We start from the raw sequence: 19416 nt of genomic DNA on the forward strand, positions 1-19416 counted from the left end.
TGCTCCTGTTAAACCTGATAGGTACTATAGGGTGCCCAAGCTCATAAATATTTGTTTAAGAGTCCTAGGGCGGACCCAGAAACTGTTTCTCAGGGGCCTAAAGGTGTTAAGGCCTCTGTGGTTAAGAATCCTGTTCCCACTGACAAAGAGGCAAGGGCATTAGATAGGTGGGGTAAGAAAGTGTATACTTCTTCCACTCTAGCCATGAGGCGTTAAATTGTCAGTTTCACATGCTGAAATATCAAAATTATCTCCTTTCACAATTGAAATCTAAGGTGGATGCTTTGGCGGAAGGTATTGATTGTAAAGACTTGCTGGATTTAGTTTATGTGTCTGAACAAGTGGGCAAGCATTCTTTGCAATGTGGTTTTGATGCTGTGCAGGCCTCCTCGAGGGTGGCTGCCACTAGTTCTGTTCTTCGCAGGCATGCCTGGTTGAGGGATCAAAATTTGGCTGAGCATGTTAAGACAGGCTTTTGGATGCTCCTTTACAGTCTGATGTGTTGTTTGGTTCACCTGTGGAAGCAGTTTTGAAGAAAATGGAGGACAAAGCTAAGTCTATGCAAACTGTTAAAGATTTTTGCAGGTACAGCCACGAAGTTTAGTAGAAATTGGCCTGCTAAGGGGTGGACATATCCTGCTTATGATTCCCAGTCTAGGGGTAGGTCTAGGCGTGGTAGGGGCAGGGCTCAAGGTTCTTTTAGGCCTAGAACAGGGAGTTCACCTGCTCAGACTTCTGGTGAGGGCAGGGGTCAGTCCTTTCGTAAACAGACCCAATGACCTGCCTTTTCAGCTGCCAGTAGATTCTCGTCTGGCAGCTCCTTTGGAAGGACACCTGTCTCTTTTCAAAGGGATTTGGGATTTAATTACTCAAGACAGATGGGTGTTGGACATCATTCTACCAGTCCCTGTGTCAAAAAGGGGCCTAGGATTTTATTCTCGCATGTTCCTAGTACCAGAGAAGGGGAACACGTGGAGACTGCTTTTGGATTTATCTCTCCTCAACACTTATCTGGACATTCCCAAGTTCGAGATGTTGACGTTACAACAGCTTTTACCCCTGCTGGGCAAAGATCACTGGATGGTAACTTTAGATCTCAAGGAAGCTTACCTTCATGTGCATATCAGGCTAAGTTACAGGAAGTATCTGCAGTTTCAAGCTGGAGATTCTCATTATCAGTTCTCTGCATTGCCCTTTGGCTTATCTACTAGAGTATTCACAAAGGTTCTGGCTCCAGTGGTAGCTTACTTCAGGCTACAACTTCAAATCTATCCTTATTTAGACGGCTGGCTGATTCTGGCTCAAGAAGCGGAAGACCTTCTACAGCATCTGGAATATCTTATAGCAGTGCTAAGATGCCTAGGCTATTCTGTGAGCGAAATAAAGTCCAGTCTAGTACCCTCTCAACACATGTGCTTTCTGGGTGTGAGACTGACTGGAGCAGCCCAGAGGGCCGTTTTAACCGCGGACAAACGAAAGAGTCTGTCACTTTACTTCCATCAACTATCTCATCAGTCCGTGCTGACTGCAGAGACAGTCCTTCCAGCATTAGGGTTCATGGCATCTTGTATTCTGGTGCTTCCCAATGCCAAACTGCATATGAGGAAGTTACAATGGTATCTCAAAATGTATGGACACAGCACTGCCAGGATTTAGACACTGTCATTCAAATAATACCTTGCCTTCAAAGAGTATTTTTGTGGTGGGCTCAGGAATGTCACCTAAACAAGGGACTCTCTGTGACCCGGCCAGAGGCGAGTCAGATTTTACCGACAGATGCCTCAGACATTGCTTGGGAGCTCATCTGAATGCAAAGTGGATACAAGACAAGTGGCCTGCCAGACTACGGCATCTACATATCACCATAAAGGAGATGTTAGCAGTCCAGTTCGCATTTCTGGCTTTCAAGGAGTTACTTCTTCCAGGGCAGGTGTTGATTCTAACAGACAACACAACTGTCATGTGGTACTTCAACAAACAAGGGGGAACACATTCTTATCCTCTATGCAGGCATGCAATGATTTTATTGGAGACTGCGCTTGCACTTAACTCTTCAGGCAAGGTTTCTGCCAGGAGCACAGAACTCCTTCGCAGATGTGTTAAGCAGACAAATCATGGATCCCCACAAGTGGAAACTGGATCTTCATGTATTTCAGACATTGACAGTGTCATGGGGAACTCCAGACATAGATCTGTTCGCTTCTCCACTAAACCACCAGCTGCCACAGTTTTGCACAAAGGGGTTTCATCACACAGCTTGGAAAGTGGATGCTCTGTCTTTCAGTTGGACAAACCTTCATCTGTATGCCTTTCCACCTCTGCCTCTTCTTTCAAAGGTACTGTTAAAGGTCAGACAGGACAGGCCAAGGATGATTTTGATAGCTCCAGATTGGCCTCGGCAACACTGGTACCCTCTACTACGGAGTCTGGTAAAGAAGCCTCCATGGCCTTAACCTTTGATTCCACATCTGTTATCCCAGCAGGACGGTCATCTGCTCAATGTCAAGCTTCACTCTCTTCCTCTGACAGCCTGGCATATTCTGTGTTGAAACACAGCAGGTCTCAACTTCCTCAACAAGTTTTAAATGTGATTATGGAAGCTAGAAGACCTAGTACAAGGAAAGTGTACGCAGCAAAATGGAAGAGATTTTTATTTTGGAGTAAAGCAAAGACTTTGGAGATTTCTGAGCCTAATTTGAGTATGGCTCTTCAATATCTTACTGAGTTACTGGACAAGGGTCTATCCTTCTCTTCCATCAAGATTCATGCTGCAGCAATCTCAGCTCACTATGATTGTGACCCACCATTGTTTTCGCATCCCTTGTTCAAGCAGTTTCTTAGAGGGGCTAAGAATATAAGACCCCCACGTAGAGCTCCTACTCCTGCTTGGGATCTCAATTTTGTGTTGGAAAAACTTACTCTACAACCTTTTGAGCCTGCGGCTACTGCTGAATTGAAATATTTGTCATGGAAGACTGCTTTTTTGTTGGCTATTACTTCTGCAAGAAGGGTGTCTGAGTTGCAGGCCCTTATGGCAGTCGAGCCCTTTTGATTTTCCATAAGGATAGGGTATCATTACGTACTAATCCTTCCTTTATGCCTAAGGTGGTTTCTAGTGTGGCTTTAAACCAAACTATTCATTTGCCTACCTTTTATGCAGACCCCCAAAATAAAGGGAGAAGATTTTGCATACTTTAGATGTACACAGGCAATTGCGTTATTACTTAAGCAGGACTAAGGATTTTAGGCAGTCTCAGCAGTTGTTTGTTTCTTTTGCTTTGAGTTCGCAGGGCAAGCCTGTGTCAAAACAAACTATTTCTAGGTGGATTGGCTTTTGCATTGCATTTTGTTATTCCCATCATGGCAAGGAGATTCCAGCTGGGATTAGGCCTCATTCCACTAGGGCTACTGCCACTTCAACAGCATTTCTGGGGTGGCAACTAAGGATATTTTGGAAGCAGCTACTTGGAGTTCAGTGCATACTTTCTCTAAGCATTATCACCTTCCTATCTACTCTAAGTCTAGGGCTGGTTTTGCCACAGCTGTTTTGCAAGGCATGTTGTCAGCTCCTGCTTCTTTATGATTTGCCAGCCTCCCTTACCTCTGCTTTGGGATTCTACCCAATAGTAAGGACTGCAGCAATGGAAGGCGAAGAACATAGTACAGTTTTGTACCTACCATAAATGTAGATGTTCGAGGATTCCATTGCTGCAGTCCCTCCCTCCTTCCCTCTGTGTTTAGGGGTGGTTGTGTAGGTGATTTACCTGCTTATATTTTTGTATATATTGTTCATGTTTTGGTGCAGGTATTTTGGGCCTTGTCTTTTTAGGGTCTTCTGACATCTGGGGCAAGAAAAGACTGAGGATATGACGCCGGTCATGCGCATTAGTACCCTGACGTACTGACGTCAGTCTAATGCGCCCTGACCGACGTCAGCCTTATACTCTGGTATTCGGGCCGACTGGATGCGGACTATACCCAATAGTAAGGACTGCAGCAATGGAATCCTCGAACATCTACATTTATGGTAGGTACAAAACTGTACTTTTTGGAGCTCTGCCTGTATAAGGAATTGTACTGCAGCAGTGAGCCTGATCAACCCAGTACAGTTGTGTGAGTATACACAGCATGACGATAAATGTCTGAATTACAAGATTATTGCTGAAGCATGAATTCTGTCACTCTTGTTGTTCCTGCGTCACACTGTACTACTCTTTATAAAGCAGGGTAGAGAAATGGTAGCATTGATAGGAGACTCATCCCATAGGTGACCACCCTACACACATAGATGACTATTGTTTTTGTTATCCTGCAAGTGATGTTTTCCTTGGCAGCTGAGGTGGCATGACAGGTCTCGTTACAGCAAAGCTTGGTCTTTGTTACTGTAGAACCTTCCCTGGGGCTGTTAGGGACACTTGTTTGTGATTTCTTACTCCCATGAGGACTGCTTTTCCCGACTGCCTTCTCATTTACTACCAAGAACCCTGGTGACATCCACAGCATGGGACGAGGCCACCTGTGCTGGCCGGAAGGGCAGTCAACCATCTGCAGGTAATTCCGTTAATAAGGAATTTTACTGCAGCAATAATGTACTTATTTGAGCACCTGTTTATGGCAAGCATAATTATCCAAATGTACTCTTCAGCATGTTACATCAAGAGGGCATAGTGACACACATGTCTTTAATAATGCTTAAGCCAGCAAGGCAAAATCCAGTAGTACATGTGTTGCACTTATTAGGGCTAATCGTAGATTAAGTGGAGAATCTTAACATTGATGTGAAATCTACATTAGAGCAAGAAGCTTGTGATGTGCTTATCTTAAAGGTAGGTACCAGATAATGCTGAAATGAGCATTAACTTATGTATGTGAAACTCAAGGAGAAAAAAAAATACTGGGCAAAATATGCAGAGATGTTTTCAGACACTTCTGTGCAAGGAATCATGGGAAATAATACAAAAGTGCCATGAAAATAATGTTTAGCACATTGCTTTTCAGATAACCACTCCATCATGGATCTGTTGTAAAGATGAGTAATTTTTATTTAAAATGCATTCGGAGCATGATGTACATTTTCACTTATTCGGAAGGTAGGACTTTAAAAATGTCGTTTTGGAAAATAGGAATGGAGTGGAATATTGGAACTGATCTATGAACAATGTTTTAGATTGCCTTATTTTGCCAGCCTTGAGTTAGGGTTTCACCTGGAATGTACAGTGTGCATCTTCCTTAAGAGAACCATAAAAATTGTTTCAGAAATCTTGGTCAGAGTGCTTTTACTCTGTTAAGACATTGCCTGGGATTCAGAAAAATGCTCACCACTCACACTAATTGCCCAAAGCATGTTGGTCAACTAGCATGTCAGTGAGAAAATTCAGTACAGAAAAATGTATAGCCACAATGAGCCAACCTCATTGTTGGCTCATTAGCATGTCTTTGAACCACACACTCGCTGGTTCCTATGAGTACAACAAAAACGCATTATGTCGAATGCGTTTTCGTCAACTCATGTAGAGCGAACAGGCAAAACAGCGAAGCAGCTGTTCAGCGAATTCTTTCCCTGGAAAAGAAGTCACTTGACCACTTCGTTGTTTTGTCGTGTTCTGAAGTGTAGTGTGGTCCCTTGTCCGGTATAGCTCCCGAGTGTGATTGTGCAACAGTTACTGACCTTAGGGTTAGGGTGCGGGTTAAGGTAAGTGCATATGTATGAAAGTGTTTAGTGTTTTATATTTTGTGTTAAATGTATGGTTGAGTTGCGTGTGTATGTGTTCTCAGTTGTTTACTTTTGTCTTTTGGGGGGGGTAGAATTAGGGTTAAGGTAAGTGTGTATGTGTTTAGAGCTGTTTATGTAAATGTGCGAGAGTTACTGACCTTAGGGTTAGGGTGCGGGTTAAGGTAAGTGCATATGGTTTAAAATGTTTACTGGGTTTTTTTTTGTTAAATGTATGTTTGGGTTATGTGCATATCTGTATTTAGTTGTTTACTGGTTTTTGGGGGATATAATTAGGATTGGGTATGTGTGTATGTGTTTGGAAGTGTGTAATGTTTTTTTTTTTTTTTTTGCCTGGGTTGGAACAGCGATTTCTTTCCCTAGGAAATATATCGCTGTTCTGTGGATTCAACATTTTCAGCTGTCGCTGAAAATGTGTCGATGTAACATCGTTCGCTGTTTTAAGCGTTCTATGTTGCAATATAGACCCGCACTCGCATTGCCAGACCAGACCATGTTCTCCTTACTGGTGCATGCATCACTTTATCAGAGGCACTTCCTGTACTCGCCCAACCATCCACCCACACACAAACACCCATTTATGCATGTGCACTCACACTCCCAGGCCTTCCCACACAGAGACACATCAGTCAGCAACAAACAAATCCCCCCTATCCCTGTGAGTTACTCTCACGGAATTACTCAACCACTCACCCACACTCAAACTCCGTTACATGCACATACATCCATACTGTCAGTACCCTACATAAATCCTCGTAGTGCAACCACTCAGGCACACATCCACACACAATGCTTCCACATTCATTCTTTATTTCATGACCCTACATATATGTACACAAATAGATCTGTGCGCACACCTTCACTATAAGTACTCCCATAGGAGTGAATGGGTGAGCTCCATATTTTTAGAGATCATTTTTATCCTCCTAAACTAAAATTGTACTCAGCTGAGTGATTCTGTGAATCACTTGGGCAAGTAAATTGGGAGCTACAGACATTTCTAGGGGGAAGAGTTGGATTATGTCTTCAAATGTAAACTTGCTTCATGCCCAGAGTGGTTTCAGAACTTGAGGGGCATTAGCTGTTCTCTAGACTGCCGTATATGCATGCATATCTGCCTGCAAAAGCACACTCTGTGATATCTCCTAGAGGAGTACACTTCACCAGTACAGTTATCTCTGAATCAGAAAGTGCAATAGGAAAAATTTTCTAATTTGCAGCCATTGCTTGCTAGCAGTACTAAATGATGTGTGATGTGTAGTACAAGTGATTTTTCTGCAGCAGTGAATGTTTATTTCTTTTGATGACAAATTGAGACATATAACTTTTCTTTAGTTCACTTAAGTATTAGCTGCAGAATGGTTAATTGTAATCTTTAAATGCCAAATACATGTATTATTTTGAAATACAGAGGAACTTTGAGAACACCGGCAACTGGAGAATTATCTGGAATTCATATATGCTCAGCATTCTGAGACTCCCAAATAAGCCATTTCCCATATTCCAGGTCTCCCTATTTATTGTGTGTATGTGCTGTTTCATGGCACTGCTTAGAATAGAAAAGGAACTCATTCTAAATATAAAGAAATATATTTTGTTTTTGTCAAATTTTGTATGCATCATTTCCTGTAGGAAGCATGTTTGCTAAGCACTTATTTTAAACCCTTGTTCACGTTATTAAATCAACAGAAATAGAGCTGTAATTGTGAAGAAATATGTTTTTTCGTTTGAGTAATAGCAGTGAAAGTAGTAACATTTACACATTTTATTAGAAGGTAACACCAGACCAGATATACCATGTTACAGTGATGCCATGCTATGACAAGAAACTGGAGGCATCTAGAGAAGACTTTTTCAGCAAAGAATACCAAGTCAGAGATGTGGACTGTGTAATTACTTCAGGTGAGTTATAAAGCAGTTTTGCAGCCTGCTTTCAAGTGGATCAGTGTGAATGTGGTAGTGCTTTAAAAATTGCAGCAGGTCTTTCACTCTTTGTGTCATGTTTCCTCCTTGTCTGTCTAACTTGAGAACCAGCATCTTAAATTGTCTGCGCAGGGTGCATTGGTGGAATTATCCCAGCCTGAAGGTCTGCCAAGAAGACCAAAAAAGTTAGGTTAGATTCAGCTGATGTACTGCCTCCCCGGACATCTCTTGAGGCTGGTGAAACCCCATATAATCTTCCTGTTATTCCATCTGATTCTTCTGCCATGTCCATTTCAGAAACTGGTATGGATCTGACTTGTCACACGTCCTCGGAGGCTCTACAGAAGTCCATTATAGATGTTGAGGGGGAACCATGGCTGATTATATCCGAGGGACCAAAGGGGTGCTCGATAGTCTGCAAGAGTCCAAACCTCCTAAGATCTTTAGGGCTGATGTTCCTTTGAAAAAAGTAGAAAACAAAACATATTTCCCCTGTTCCTAAGGATCCTCAGCATGAATGCCAGTGTTTGCACAGGGGTTGTTAATGCTCTCATGGACCTGAAGCCTCCCTCCACCAGAGAGTTTCTGTTCCTGCCCCCCCCCCGGTCATCTACTCCTCTTAAGAGGCCTTGGGAACAGGACTGTTCTGATGAGGAACTGGACTCTGGAGAAAAGTCCTTGGCTTACCTTTTCGCCGATTCCTTCTCCATTAGACTATGGTTCTGAGGAGGACTCCATTAGCCCAGATTCTCCTTTGAAAAACTTTCCTTTGGGGATACTCTCTCATATGATGGAATATTTTAAATGAGACTTACCTGAGTACCTGAGTTCCTGTTATATAATCGAAGACGCAATCCTTCGAATACGTCTTGATTAAACTTGAAAGCACGAAACAGCAAAATAGCGGAATGGCATATAAGCGATTTCTTTCCCTGGGAAAGAAATTGCTTGGCTGCCTCCGTTACTTTGCCATTTTCCTCACTGTAGTGCGATCTCGGAGTTGTTATATTTAGGGGGGTGGGGGCACAGGCCCCCACTTTATGTAATGTTTTGAAGTTTTTTTGTTTATTTTGTAGAACAGCGATTTGTTTTCCCTGGGAAATCGTTGTTCCAAGTGTTTGGGATTGTAAGCTTTCACTTACATGGGGTTGATAAATCAGTGTTCGCTGATTTAATATAGACCCACTGTACCCAGGTTTCTGACATCCAGAAGAGTTATTATGAACTCCTCCAAATGGAGTTTCTTAAGCTCTATGCTGTTCCTCCTGTCCTTGCTGCCTTGTTAGACGCTTCAGCTTCTCAGGCTACTGATTACCAGTCCCCAGCCCCTAAAAAATGTGATAGATTTAAGTTTCTTTATAAATATCTTTCTGCTTATCACTCTGATGTCTCGGTTTCTACTAACAAACCTTCCAAATTCTTGCTTTCTTCTAAATTCCATGGCCCTACTGTCCTTGTCAGAAGGAAGTAAAGGTTGGGCAAAAAGGTGTACATTGCTGCCACCATGGATTTTCAGGCCATTAACTACCAGACCCATATGACCAGGTGTGTTTTAGCTGGTTTCTGTCGGGCTTATCAGGTTATTTCTGACTTTCCTGATTGGGAAGGGAAGCTCCTGGCCCTCTGTTTTGGGTTCTTCTTCTCAAATGGTCCATTATTCTGTTAAATGTAGTTGTGATGCAGCTGATGCTTCTAGAGCTGCTGCCTGTGGTTCTGTGTTAAGATGTTATTCTTGGCTTTGCCACCAACTTTTGCATGATGATATTAAGGCTAAATTGCTGGATGCTCCTCTTGACAATAAAAATCTCCTTGGTTTTGCAGCTGCTGAGCTTTTTAGGTCCTTTTAGGAGAAGGGTTAGGCCTTGCAGGAACTGCAACATTTTTTTCCCCTTTTCCCAAATTTCAGAGGAGTTACACTTTCAAGCCTGCCTTTGCACGTAGACAGCCTCGCCCTCCTCCCAAAGGTAAAAAGGGTTCTAGAGGGGCTGCAAGTTCTGTCTGCTTTCTTCCCAAGTCAGGTTCCTTTATCTGTTTGTCTTTCCCTGTTTCTTCACAGTTGGTTAAGGATCACTCAGGATTCTTGGGTTTTGTCCTTCATTCGTCAGGTTCCTCTTTTTTTGGGCATTCATCAACCACCTCAGGAATAGTTCCCCTTTTTTCTGGATATATTTCAGAGCCTTTTGTCTCAAGGCACCATCCAAGCAGTTTTGGCTCCTCAATGGGGGGAGGGGTTTTATTCCAGAATCTTTTTTGGTTCCCAGGAAAGAAGGCACCTGGAGGCCCATTCTGGATCTTTCTCAGCCCAACACCTTTCTGAAGTTTCCATCCTTTTGAATGCTGTCTCTTTGAACCCTGCTTCCTCAGGCTTTCCTGGTCTCTCTGAATGTCAAGGATGCCTATCCCTGTTTCAGGAAATTTTTGTTTCTCTGTTTCTTCCTTGCATTTTCAGTTCTCTGCTTTGCCCTTCAGCCTGTCTACTGCCCAAGGGTCTTCACCAAGTGCCTTGCTGCTGTGATTTCCTTTTGTAGGATGAGGGGAATACAAATCTTAACTTACCTGGATGACCTGCTCAGTCAGGTTTGCTCTCCAGAGACCCAGCTTCAGCACCTCCACTATGCGATTTGCCTCTTGCAAAACCTCGGGTTTACAATAAGTTTCCAGAAATCCTTCCCGACGACTCCTCATAATCGTGTTTTTCTGTGGTGCTGGCTCCAGACCATTCCTATGCAGGTATCCCTGCCGCCACCCAAGGCTTTGACTCTTATTGCCCTTTTTCAGTCCTTTCATCCTGTTACAGCCAGGACATTTATAAGGGCTCTGGGTTACATGGCCTCCACCATTCCTGTGCGTCCTCTAGGCAGACTCCATATGAGAAAGCTACAGTGGTACCTAAAGTCAGTATGGCTACAACATTCTAATTCTTTGGACTTTCTAGTTCCTCTTCTCCATACCTCAAGCTGGAGATTCAGTAGTGGATTTATCAGGTATCTCTCAGCCTAGGGCTTCCTTTTCAGCTCTGGTCCCTTCTCAGGAACTTTTTTTTGATGTCTCAGATGTGCAGTGGGGAGCTTATTTCAGCCCTCTAAAGGTTCAGGGCCTTTGGTCCTTTTGTCAGAGGGCAGACCATATTAACATCAAGGAGATGAGATCTGTCCTCCTTGCTCTTCAGGCCTTTCATACTCTGTTCCTTACAGGGCCTCTCAAAATCTTTACAGTCAATACCACAGTGATGTTGGTACATCAGCAAGTAAGAGGGGACATTTTACCTCCTGTGCAGACAGGTTTCTCTTCAGGTTTGGGATCTAGCTGTCCATCGGGTGACTCTTAAGGCTGTTTATATTCCTTCAGAACTGAACCTTGTGGCAGTCCATAACACAGACTCATAAATGGATGCTTCACAGAGATGTGTTTCTGGACTTGTCCACCAGTGGGGTACTCCTCGGGTAGATCTTTCTGCATCCCCTCTGAATAGACAACTTCCTCTCTCTTGCACCAGAGTCCCAAGTCATCTGGCGTGGTAAGTGGATGCCATCTCTTTTTCTTGGAAGAGGATGTTTCTCTATACCTTCCCTCCCTTTCTTCTCATACCGAGGGTTCTGTTCAAGACTCTCCCAAAATCTTGTTGATGACTCCTTTTTGGCCCAGACAACATTGGTTGCCTCCTCTTCTGCTCCTAGCCAAAGGCAATTAACCACAAGTTACTTCACAGGGTGGACCTACTCACACTAGACAAGGGATCACTCATCTGTCCTCACTCGTCCACTGTTCACTGTGGGTAATAAGGTTTTGACACCCTTTTAGGCACCTTTTCTCTGAGGATGTGCTTCAGGTTCTGCAGGAGGCCAGGAAATCTTATTTGTCCAAATGGAAAATATTTTCTATCTGGTGTATTGCTTGTAACCAGGATCCACTCCCTGTGGAAGTTCCTTTGGTTCTTTGTTTGTGTGAATTACTCCAGGCTGGGCTGGCATACTCTTCTGTTAAAATTCACCTTTCAGCTATTTCTGCTTGTCTACCTTTGATTCCTCCTTTGGCTTCTAGGTTTTGTGGTCAAACAATTTCTTAAAGGCATCCTACATATTAGGCCTCCCATGAAGTCTATTCCTCCTTCTTGGGACCTTAATGTTCTAGAAAAATGGACTCAGGCTCCTTTTGAGCCTGTAGCTTCAGCTTCCTTGCAGCATTGTACATGGAAGACGGTTCTTCTTTTTGGTCCTTACTTCAGCTAGTGAAAGGAAGGACATCTACTGCTATGATAAGATTTTACACAACTGTATTTTATTCCTGCTCCTTGTGTGGAGGGCACGCTGTCTCATAGAACCTCAGCTTTATATATACCAACCCCAGTCACACAGTTATTGAGAAAAAAATTAAAAAAAATAAAAATAGGAATATATTGACAGTTGTTGTTTGTCTTTTGGCTTTTCCCAGTTAGGGGTCGCCACAGCGGAACTCCGGTCCGCTAATGATTGGCAATAGATTTTTACGGTGCCGAGTTGCCAGCTCGACACCCAACCTTCAACAAAGGCACGCCCATTCACGCATGTCTTTCGGAATGCCACTCGACCGCGGGGAGGACATGCAGACTCCACACAGAAGGTACTCCCCGCAGTCCAGCCGAGAATCGAAAGGGAGAACCTCTTGCTGTGAGACTGCACCACTGCGGATTAGGAAGGTATTGACAGTGCTGTAATAAAAATGGTACCAGCAGTGTTTTCCTTTGGCAAACACCATTTGAGTTCAACTCGTCCAGCTTTGAACTATTAGTTTGTACAGTTGACTAGTGATTACTTGACTACTACAGACATTATTAGGGAACACAGTGTAAAATGGTGGGATGCTCCCCCATCTTCATTTCCTTTTTTGCTGCAAGAGCATCCATATGTTGGTCATTTGGTACTCCTAGATTACCTCCAAAGCTACCACGTATGTATCCTTATTGTGATTTCCTTTGCATTTTACTAGAGTTTGAAGTGTTAATTGGCCTGTTGGAGCTTGTGAATTGTGGATCTTTCTTGAACTGATCTCATCCCCGAGGAAGGTCACCAGCAAATGTGCTTGTGGTTCACAGATTCTGTTAAGATTTTCACCTTCTGTATCTGTTCTACCTTTGACTTTCTAGTAAAGTCTGTTGAGTGAAAGATCTATGCTTCTGTCAACAGAAGTACTGTTTTTGAAGAGTGTAAACATTGAACACTTTTTACTAGAGCATGAAAAACAACCTGTTGTAGGTCAAGGGGTACTACTCCCTGAATCAGAGGAATAGCTTTACTGAGGTATATTAACTTTATTAAGCATGTCTTGTTAAAATAAACAAAAATTTAGCAGCAAAGCATCTGCAGGCAGAAAACACCTTTTGTGGTGCTTTTCTCTGGAGAAGCATGGATTTGTCAGACCTCTGCTCCACTGTCTTCTTTTGTCATACCCCTGACTACAGATGTCCCTGCAGAAGTGGGCAATGGGGTTAGATCCATCTTTAGTGCACCAAAATAATGCCACCTCACATATGGATACCAGTTCTTTTGCACTTGCAGATAAATGTACTGTCAATGTGGGAAAAAGCTAGTTTTCCTCCGTAGGTATTCTGATTCTTTTTGATTGGCATCTTGTAGGCTCTAAGAGGGAGTGTTTTGTTTTCCTTTTTGCAAAGGAAGTCTAATCAATATGAGCCTCTTGAGCTGTATCTAGTAGGCCAAATCCCTGCTGCATATGTCCTACCGATGTTTGCCTTCACCCCCTCTGTTTTTGATTGTACTTATGTCATTAAGAGTATACAGCAGCTTAGCAGAGGATTCATATTTCCCCTCCATCACCTGGTGGGCCTTTGTTTCCCCCAGCACCCCCCCTCCCCCGAAGATAAAAACTGAACTATAGTCTGTCTTGGATGTAGACATGAAGAAAGATCTGGCCCTTTATACTCTCATCTACTTACCTCTTAAGTTATGAAAGGATTGATAATGTGTCATTGTTATCATGCTCCCCTCTGATGGTTGTCTCCTTCTGGAAAACTATCTAATGAGGGAGCAATTTAACTGGTTGGAGAGAGAGAGGTTTTGTGCTTCCATTAGAGCTACTTGAACTTTGGGTAATGATGAGCCGAAGTGCATGAGAGTTGGAACATGATAGGGAGCCCACTGGAGGATCAAAGTTGGCACCTGTTAATTGTTGCCAAATGACAAAGTTAAATCTTGGCTAGATTTGGCAGAAAAGCTTATAATTTTACCACTGTAGGCTTCAGAGCTGTTAATTGCCAAATCCACATGCTTCAATTTCAAGGAGACATTATAAAGGAGGAATTACATATTATTATACCATGACCCCCCCCCCAAAACGTGCACGCTGATTGGCCAGCGTGCCCGTTGTAAATCGAGTTATACTAATGGAAAAAGGTCCGGTCGCCCGGACTTTTTTCCATTAGTATAACTCGTTTTTTTAAAACACTGTCTCGCTATGTTAAATGGGTTTAACATAGCGAGACAGCTTTAAAATAAGCAACGGTGATCTCCGTTGCTTATTTTAAAGCTGTCTCGCTATGTTAAACCCATTTAACATAGCGAGACAGTGTTTAAAAACGGAGAAAGCAAGATCTCCGTTGCTTTTTTATGTCTCGCTATGTTAAATGAGTTTAACATAGCGAGACAGTTTTAAAATAAGCAACGGAGATGTCCGTTTCTTATTTTAAAACTGTCTCACTATGTTAAACTCATTTAACATAGCGAGACACTAAAAAGCAACGGAGATCTTGCTTTCTCGCTTTTGCTCACAACTCTGATGTACTGCGCAGGCGCAGTACATCAGAACTGCCGCGGATGCCAGACATCTGCGGAAGGGCAGTAAACAGGCATTATACTATTCCATTATTTAAGAAAAGTAATAGTTTCTTTTCTTAAATAATGTCATGGTATAATAGCAATAACCCATGCCTGGGTGTGGGTAATGCTAAATTTACCCACGGTTGGCTTTGTTTGGTCCCTCGGGCTTCGCCCTCGGGACCAAACCACGCCAACCGTGGGTAAATTTAGCATTACCCACACCCAGGCGTGGGTTATTGCTATAATATTACAAGGGCATATGATTGCAATTCTCCTAATAGCAGAACTGAAAGTGTGAAAATGGAAGAATGTATGCCAAATCCAAGGTCGCAGTATCTTGGTGTTTTCCCTGAATTCCAAAGTAGAGTAGTTTTGCAGTCAGATAAGTAGCAGAATGCAGGGGCATGCTCCCTACTGCATAAACACAAAGATGCTTTAAAAGGTTAGCAGTAAAGTTTGCAATTCATTGCCTTTTTGTCTGAACCTCAGGTTAGTTTTCAGAGTCTCAGGACTTGTATGATCAGGTTTCACATTTACAATACATGAACTAAAATAAGTTAAAAATGTGTATGAGGTCATCTCCGACACTTGATATCTGCAGGATGTAGAGCTTTTGGTGCTAAAGAAATTCAAGATGCTTACTATCTAGTCTCCTCCCGTTGGATTCCAGATACCCGTATGGTCGTACTGTGCATGAAAGACGTGTACCTGCATATCTATATCTACAGGGAACACAGAAAATTCTATTGGCTCCTGGCAGGGATGGAACCCTTCCATTTTACTTTCATGCTATTTTGGAAATTGCACTTCACCCAGGGTATTCACAGAATGCTTAGTTCTGCCTTTTGATAAACTCACAGTGCAGGGCATTCACATTTATCCTCACCTGCCTAATTTAGGCAAGGTCCCAGGAGGAGTTCAGCAAGTATTGAACTACACTGTGATGTGGTTCACCAAGTTAGAAGTATTTTTGAACCCCCAAAAATACAGTCTTATTCTTTCGCAAACCAGGGGCATTCTAGGAAGGCCATCTCAGACAACAAGCTGTTGAGATTTTTCTTCTCATAGTCTCTAGCACACCTGTTCTGTTTAGTGCTCATTGTCCTCCTAGTGAAGCTAAACATGAAAAAACTCCATTGGCATCTCAGAATTTTCTGTCACTAGCACATTTATTCCCTGGAGAGGGTAGTTGCACCCCCCCCCCCCGATTCCTCCCATTCTTAATTTTCATTGGTGTACTGTGCAGGTGAGCATCAGTTTATTGATGCCAATTACGGAGCCCATGGGTAAGCAGATTCTGACCATAGATGACAACACCTTGCTTTAGACCTGTGCATACAGGTACTCTAAGGATCCAGAGTACTTGAAATACCAGAAACAAGGCAAGCACTTCAAGTAAATGCTCGCCATCATTTATGGAATTACAGTCAAAAACAAGACATTCTTTAGCTATATCTGCAATTTCAAAGGCAATGCACAATTGTGTGTAAAACTCATTGTCAACAGAGCCACCTTTACTGAACTGGAAGATATAGCAAACCTACTGGCCGACAAATTCATCCCTAATGTTAGCTCTCTCTCCAATTCAGCCTTCCCTCAGGAAATATCAGATATGACTCCCCCCTGCTATCACTAGGGAACAGGTCCTTAATGCTCACTCTAAGGCCAAGAACACTCCACCTGTGGGCCCAGAATATATCCCAGGATGCCTTCTAAATGACATGAAAACATGACCTATCAGGCCATCTGGAATTGCCATTTAACTGTAGCCTTCAGACAGGCTTTATGCCTCCTAAATGGAGAACAGCAACAGTCATCCCTGTGCACAGAGATGGGCTATCTACAGACCTTGGAAACTGTAGACCCATAAGTCTCAGTAGTCTCATATGCAAAGCCATGGAAAAAATTATCGTGGAAGTGATGAATGATACAGTAAACCTCCAAACACTGGGACCCAGCCCAGTTTAGTTTTGTCAAGGGTAGGTCATGCCTACTCAACCTGGTGAACTTCAAGAAGGCCACTAAAGCAATAGATGAGGGCATAATAGTTCAAACTGTCTATCTTGACCTGACCAAGGCATTTGACACAATACCCCACTCAGGCATTGTTGACAAACTTAAGAGGTTCAGAACTGCCTCACAGACAGGACCCAGGAAGTTTGAATTGGGGAGTCCACCTCTACAAAGAGGCCAGTCACATGTGGAGTCCCCCTCAGGGATGAGTCTTGGGATCACTCTTTTTTGGTATTTACTACTCTGAAGTAAAGACCAATGTCAGTGGCCTCTGGCTGACTAAATTTGCAGATGATTACAAATTAGGAGCCGTCATTGAATCCCACACCTGCACAAATGTTCTCCAGGAAAAGCTGACCCAGACAAACACCTGGTGTCAGAGTCAAGAACTAAAACTAAATGCCAAGAAATGCATAATAGTATATTTGGCAAAGTCATCCACCCCTGGTAACTATGTCATATTGACAATGTACCCCTTAGAGTTGACCCAGTAGTCAGGGACTTAGGGACACACACTAATCTAGCCTTTGACCATCATGTGTATACAATAGTGAGGAAATCGTTGTGTGTGGTGCAGCTTATAAACAAAGGGATGGCGTCTAGGTCCAAGGAAGTCATTGTTCCACTGTATTTGGCATTCATTAGCCCTATCATTGAGTAAAATTCATTTAGTATGTATTTAACCAGGCATATCCAACAATTGGAATGTCCAAGATGTTCCTCAGTAAAAGAATACAGGGCATAAGTGACATGTCCTATTTAGACTGTCTGAAGGCCCTATCCATGTATTCTGTCCTCCTACAGGCTGTTGAGGGGAGATGTATGCCTGGCATACAGGGCATTGTCAGAACCCCCCCCCCCCACACTCTGATGGCTTTCCTGCATATCCACACAACAAACACCACCAGAATTGCCCATTCTAAAGATTTAAACCTTGCCTTTGATATAAATAGGACCTGCTGGAGAGACAGGTATGTATCCCAGAGACTACCCATCTCTGGAACAGGCTTCATATCCCTGTGAAGAAGAATCCCTCATTAACCCAATTCACGTGTGACTTGGACAGTTGGATGGGGAACAAGAAATTCATGTTTGGTTTGGCACTTATGTCTGTAATAGACACAAGCAGCCTGTAAATGGTTCATCTCCCAGCCCCCTGCTTGTAAATGCTCCTGCTTATATTTGTCAAGGGTACCAGAACTTGTCAGAGATTTGGGATGCATGGCTAAGCTTAAAACGGCCCTTGTGGTCGTAAACCTAGTAATCACCTATGAACCAATGAAGGAGACCTCGGTACCAGTGGTGATGCAGAATATCAATATGTGGGACAAACACACACACTACACCCACACCACACACTTGTGTACACCAGCCATGGTGGCCTGAAGTCTGGCTTCAAAGCAGATCATCCATCTTCATACTTGTACTCTCAGCACAGAATGAAATGGTAGGCCTCCTGAGTTTGTCATCATGTATAGAAGTGGAGTCCAAAGACATTCCAGAAAGCTCTCCTTGCTTTGAGGTACTCCTGAGATGGATCTGTTTTTTTTTTCCTCTTTGCAGGGTCCTAGATTTCAGCTCCAGGGATCTCTGCAAGACAGCACTTTAAGCAAACACATTTTTTATCTTCTGGAACAAAGCTTTCTGTATACCTTCCCTTCTTTATCCCTGATTCCCAAGGTTCTGAGGAAGACAGTGCAGGACTGGGCTGCCATGATTCTAGTTACACCCCCTATGGTCAAGACAGCAAAGGTGCTTCCTGCTTGGGGAGTTTGAGAGAAGCGATCCAGGGTTATCTGAAGTAGTTTACTTCATTTTATCTTCAACCTGTGGGAATACGGATCCGAGCCAGCAAAGATTACTAGCATCAACTCCGTGCTCCAGACTCCTCCCTAAACCCATAATACACCTCCCTTGCCTTCCATCCCCATATGTCGTTTGCCGCGATTTGTGAAAACATTGTGTTTCTGGAGCTCCAGTTAACAGGGTATTTTTCTTGGATTGCAAGTTTAATAATTTTTGTTTTATTAGCCGTTTAGGTTAGCGTAGGTACCTTTTCTCACTTTGGCCTTGTGTGTAGGCTTGTAGTAGTTAGTGTAGTTTGCCTGTGTGTCCCTCCCCCCTTCTAGTCAGTTTAGAGTGTGGTGAGTGGGTATGCGCTAAAGTTTTAAGTGGAAAGTTTTTATTTTCTTTCCCTAGTATGGCTGAAAAGTTTATTTTTAAGCGCTGCACAGAGTGTGGCCATAAGCTCTCCCCAGTGGATGGCCACACTCTTGTGTGTACTGTGTTTAGGTGTGGTCCACCTTAATGTTAACTGTGCCATCTGTGCAGGGTTCAACCCCCAGGCTTTGAAAGACAGAAAGGCCAAGTTGGCCCTTAAGGGGCTTCTTCCTGCCGCTGATCCTCCCTCTTTGTCCTTGGCTTCAGTCATGGCGGCTGCCGTAGCTGCCTCTCCCGCTTCTCTGCCTCTGGGCACCCCCCCCAAGCTGGGACTCAAACTCCCACTTCTAAGCCAGTGGTAGTGGAGCAGAGAAGGGGTAGAGAGCAGGAGAGAGAGTCTAGGACAAAAGAGAAGAGGAAGGGGTCTCCGGACCTCGCATCACCCAGTAAATCTGCTTGGATCCGTGACTCACCTCGGCTCAAATCTCCGAGGTTCTCTCCGGAGCTGAAGGAGGTATGCCCAGTCTCCCGGGCCTCAGCTCCCCGACCAGCCAGGTCGGAGTCTGTGGCATAGTCTTGGTCCACCCGGTCTCTCTCGGACATAGATCTGGATAAGATGATGAGACGCTTTATCTGTATGCAGATCCAAATGGGGGTCTTGCCAGCCCCTCCTCCCTCAGGAGGGGGCAGCTTGCTTCCCTTTTTTCAGCCTATTACTCCTTCCCCGATCTGACCTTCTGCTTTGGAGTTCTCGGATCCGAGGTTGGCCTTGGTTGG

General features: G+C 43.5%; 1 protein-coding gene across 1 annotated transcript in view; it reads left to right on the top strand.

Annotated features, from left to right (window-relative positions):
• Window positions 1-19416, top strand: part of CIAO3 (cytosolic iron-sulfur assembly component 3) — a 573125-nt gene that overhangs the window by 332000 nt on the left and 221709 nt on the right. The window contains exon 7 of the mRNA XM_044088947.1: window positions 7504-7633. Coding sequence (XP_043944882.1) covers window positions 7504-7633 — 130 coding nt within the window. The remainder of the gene's footprint in view (window positions 1-7503; window positions 7634-19416) is intronic.

The sequence above is a fragment of the Protopterus annectens genome, chromosome 12.part0, assembly GCF_019279795.1.
Source record: "Protopterus annectens isolate FY-2018-M chromosome 12.part0, PAN1.0, whole genome shotgun sequence".
NCBI classification, from domain to species: Eukaryota; Metazoa; Chordata; order Ceratodontiformes; family Protopteridae; genus Protopterus; species Protopterus annectens.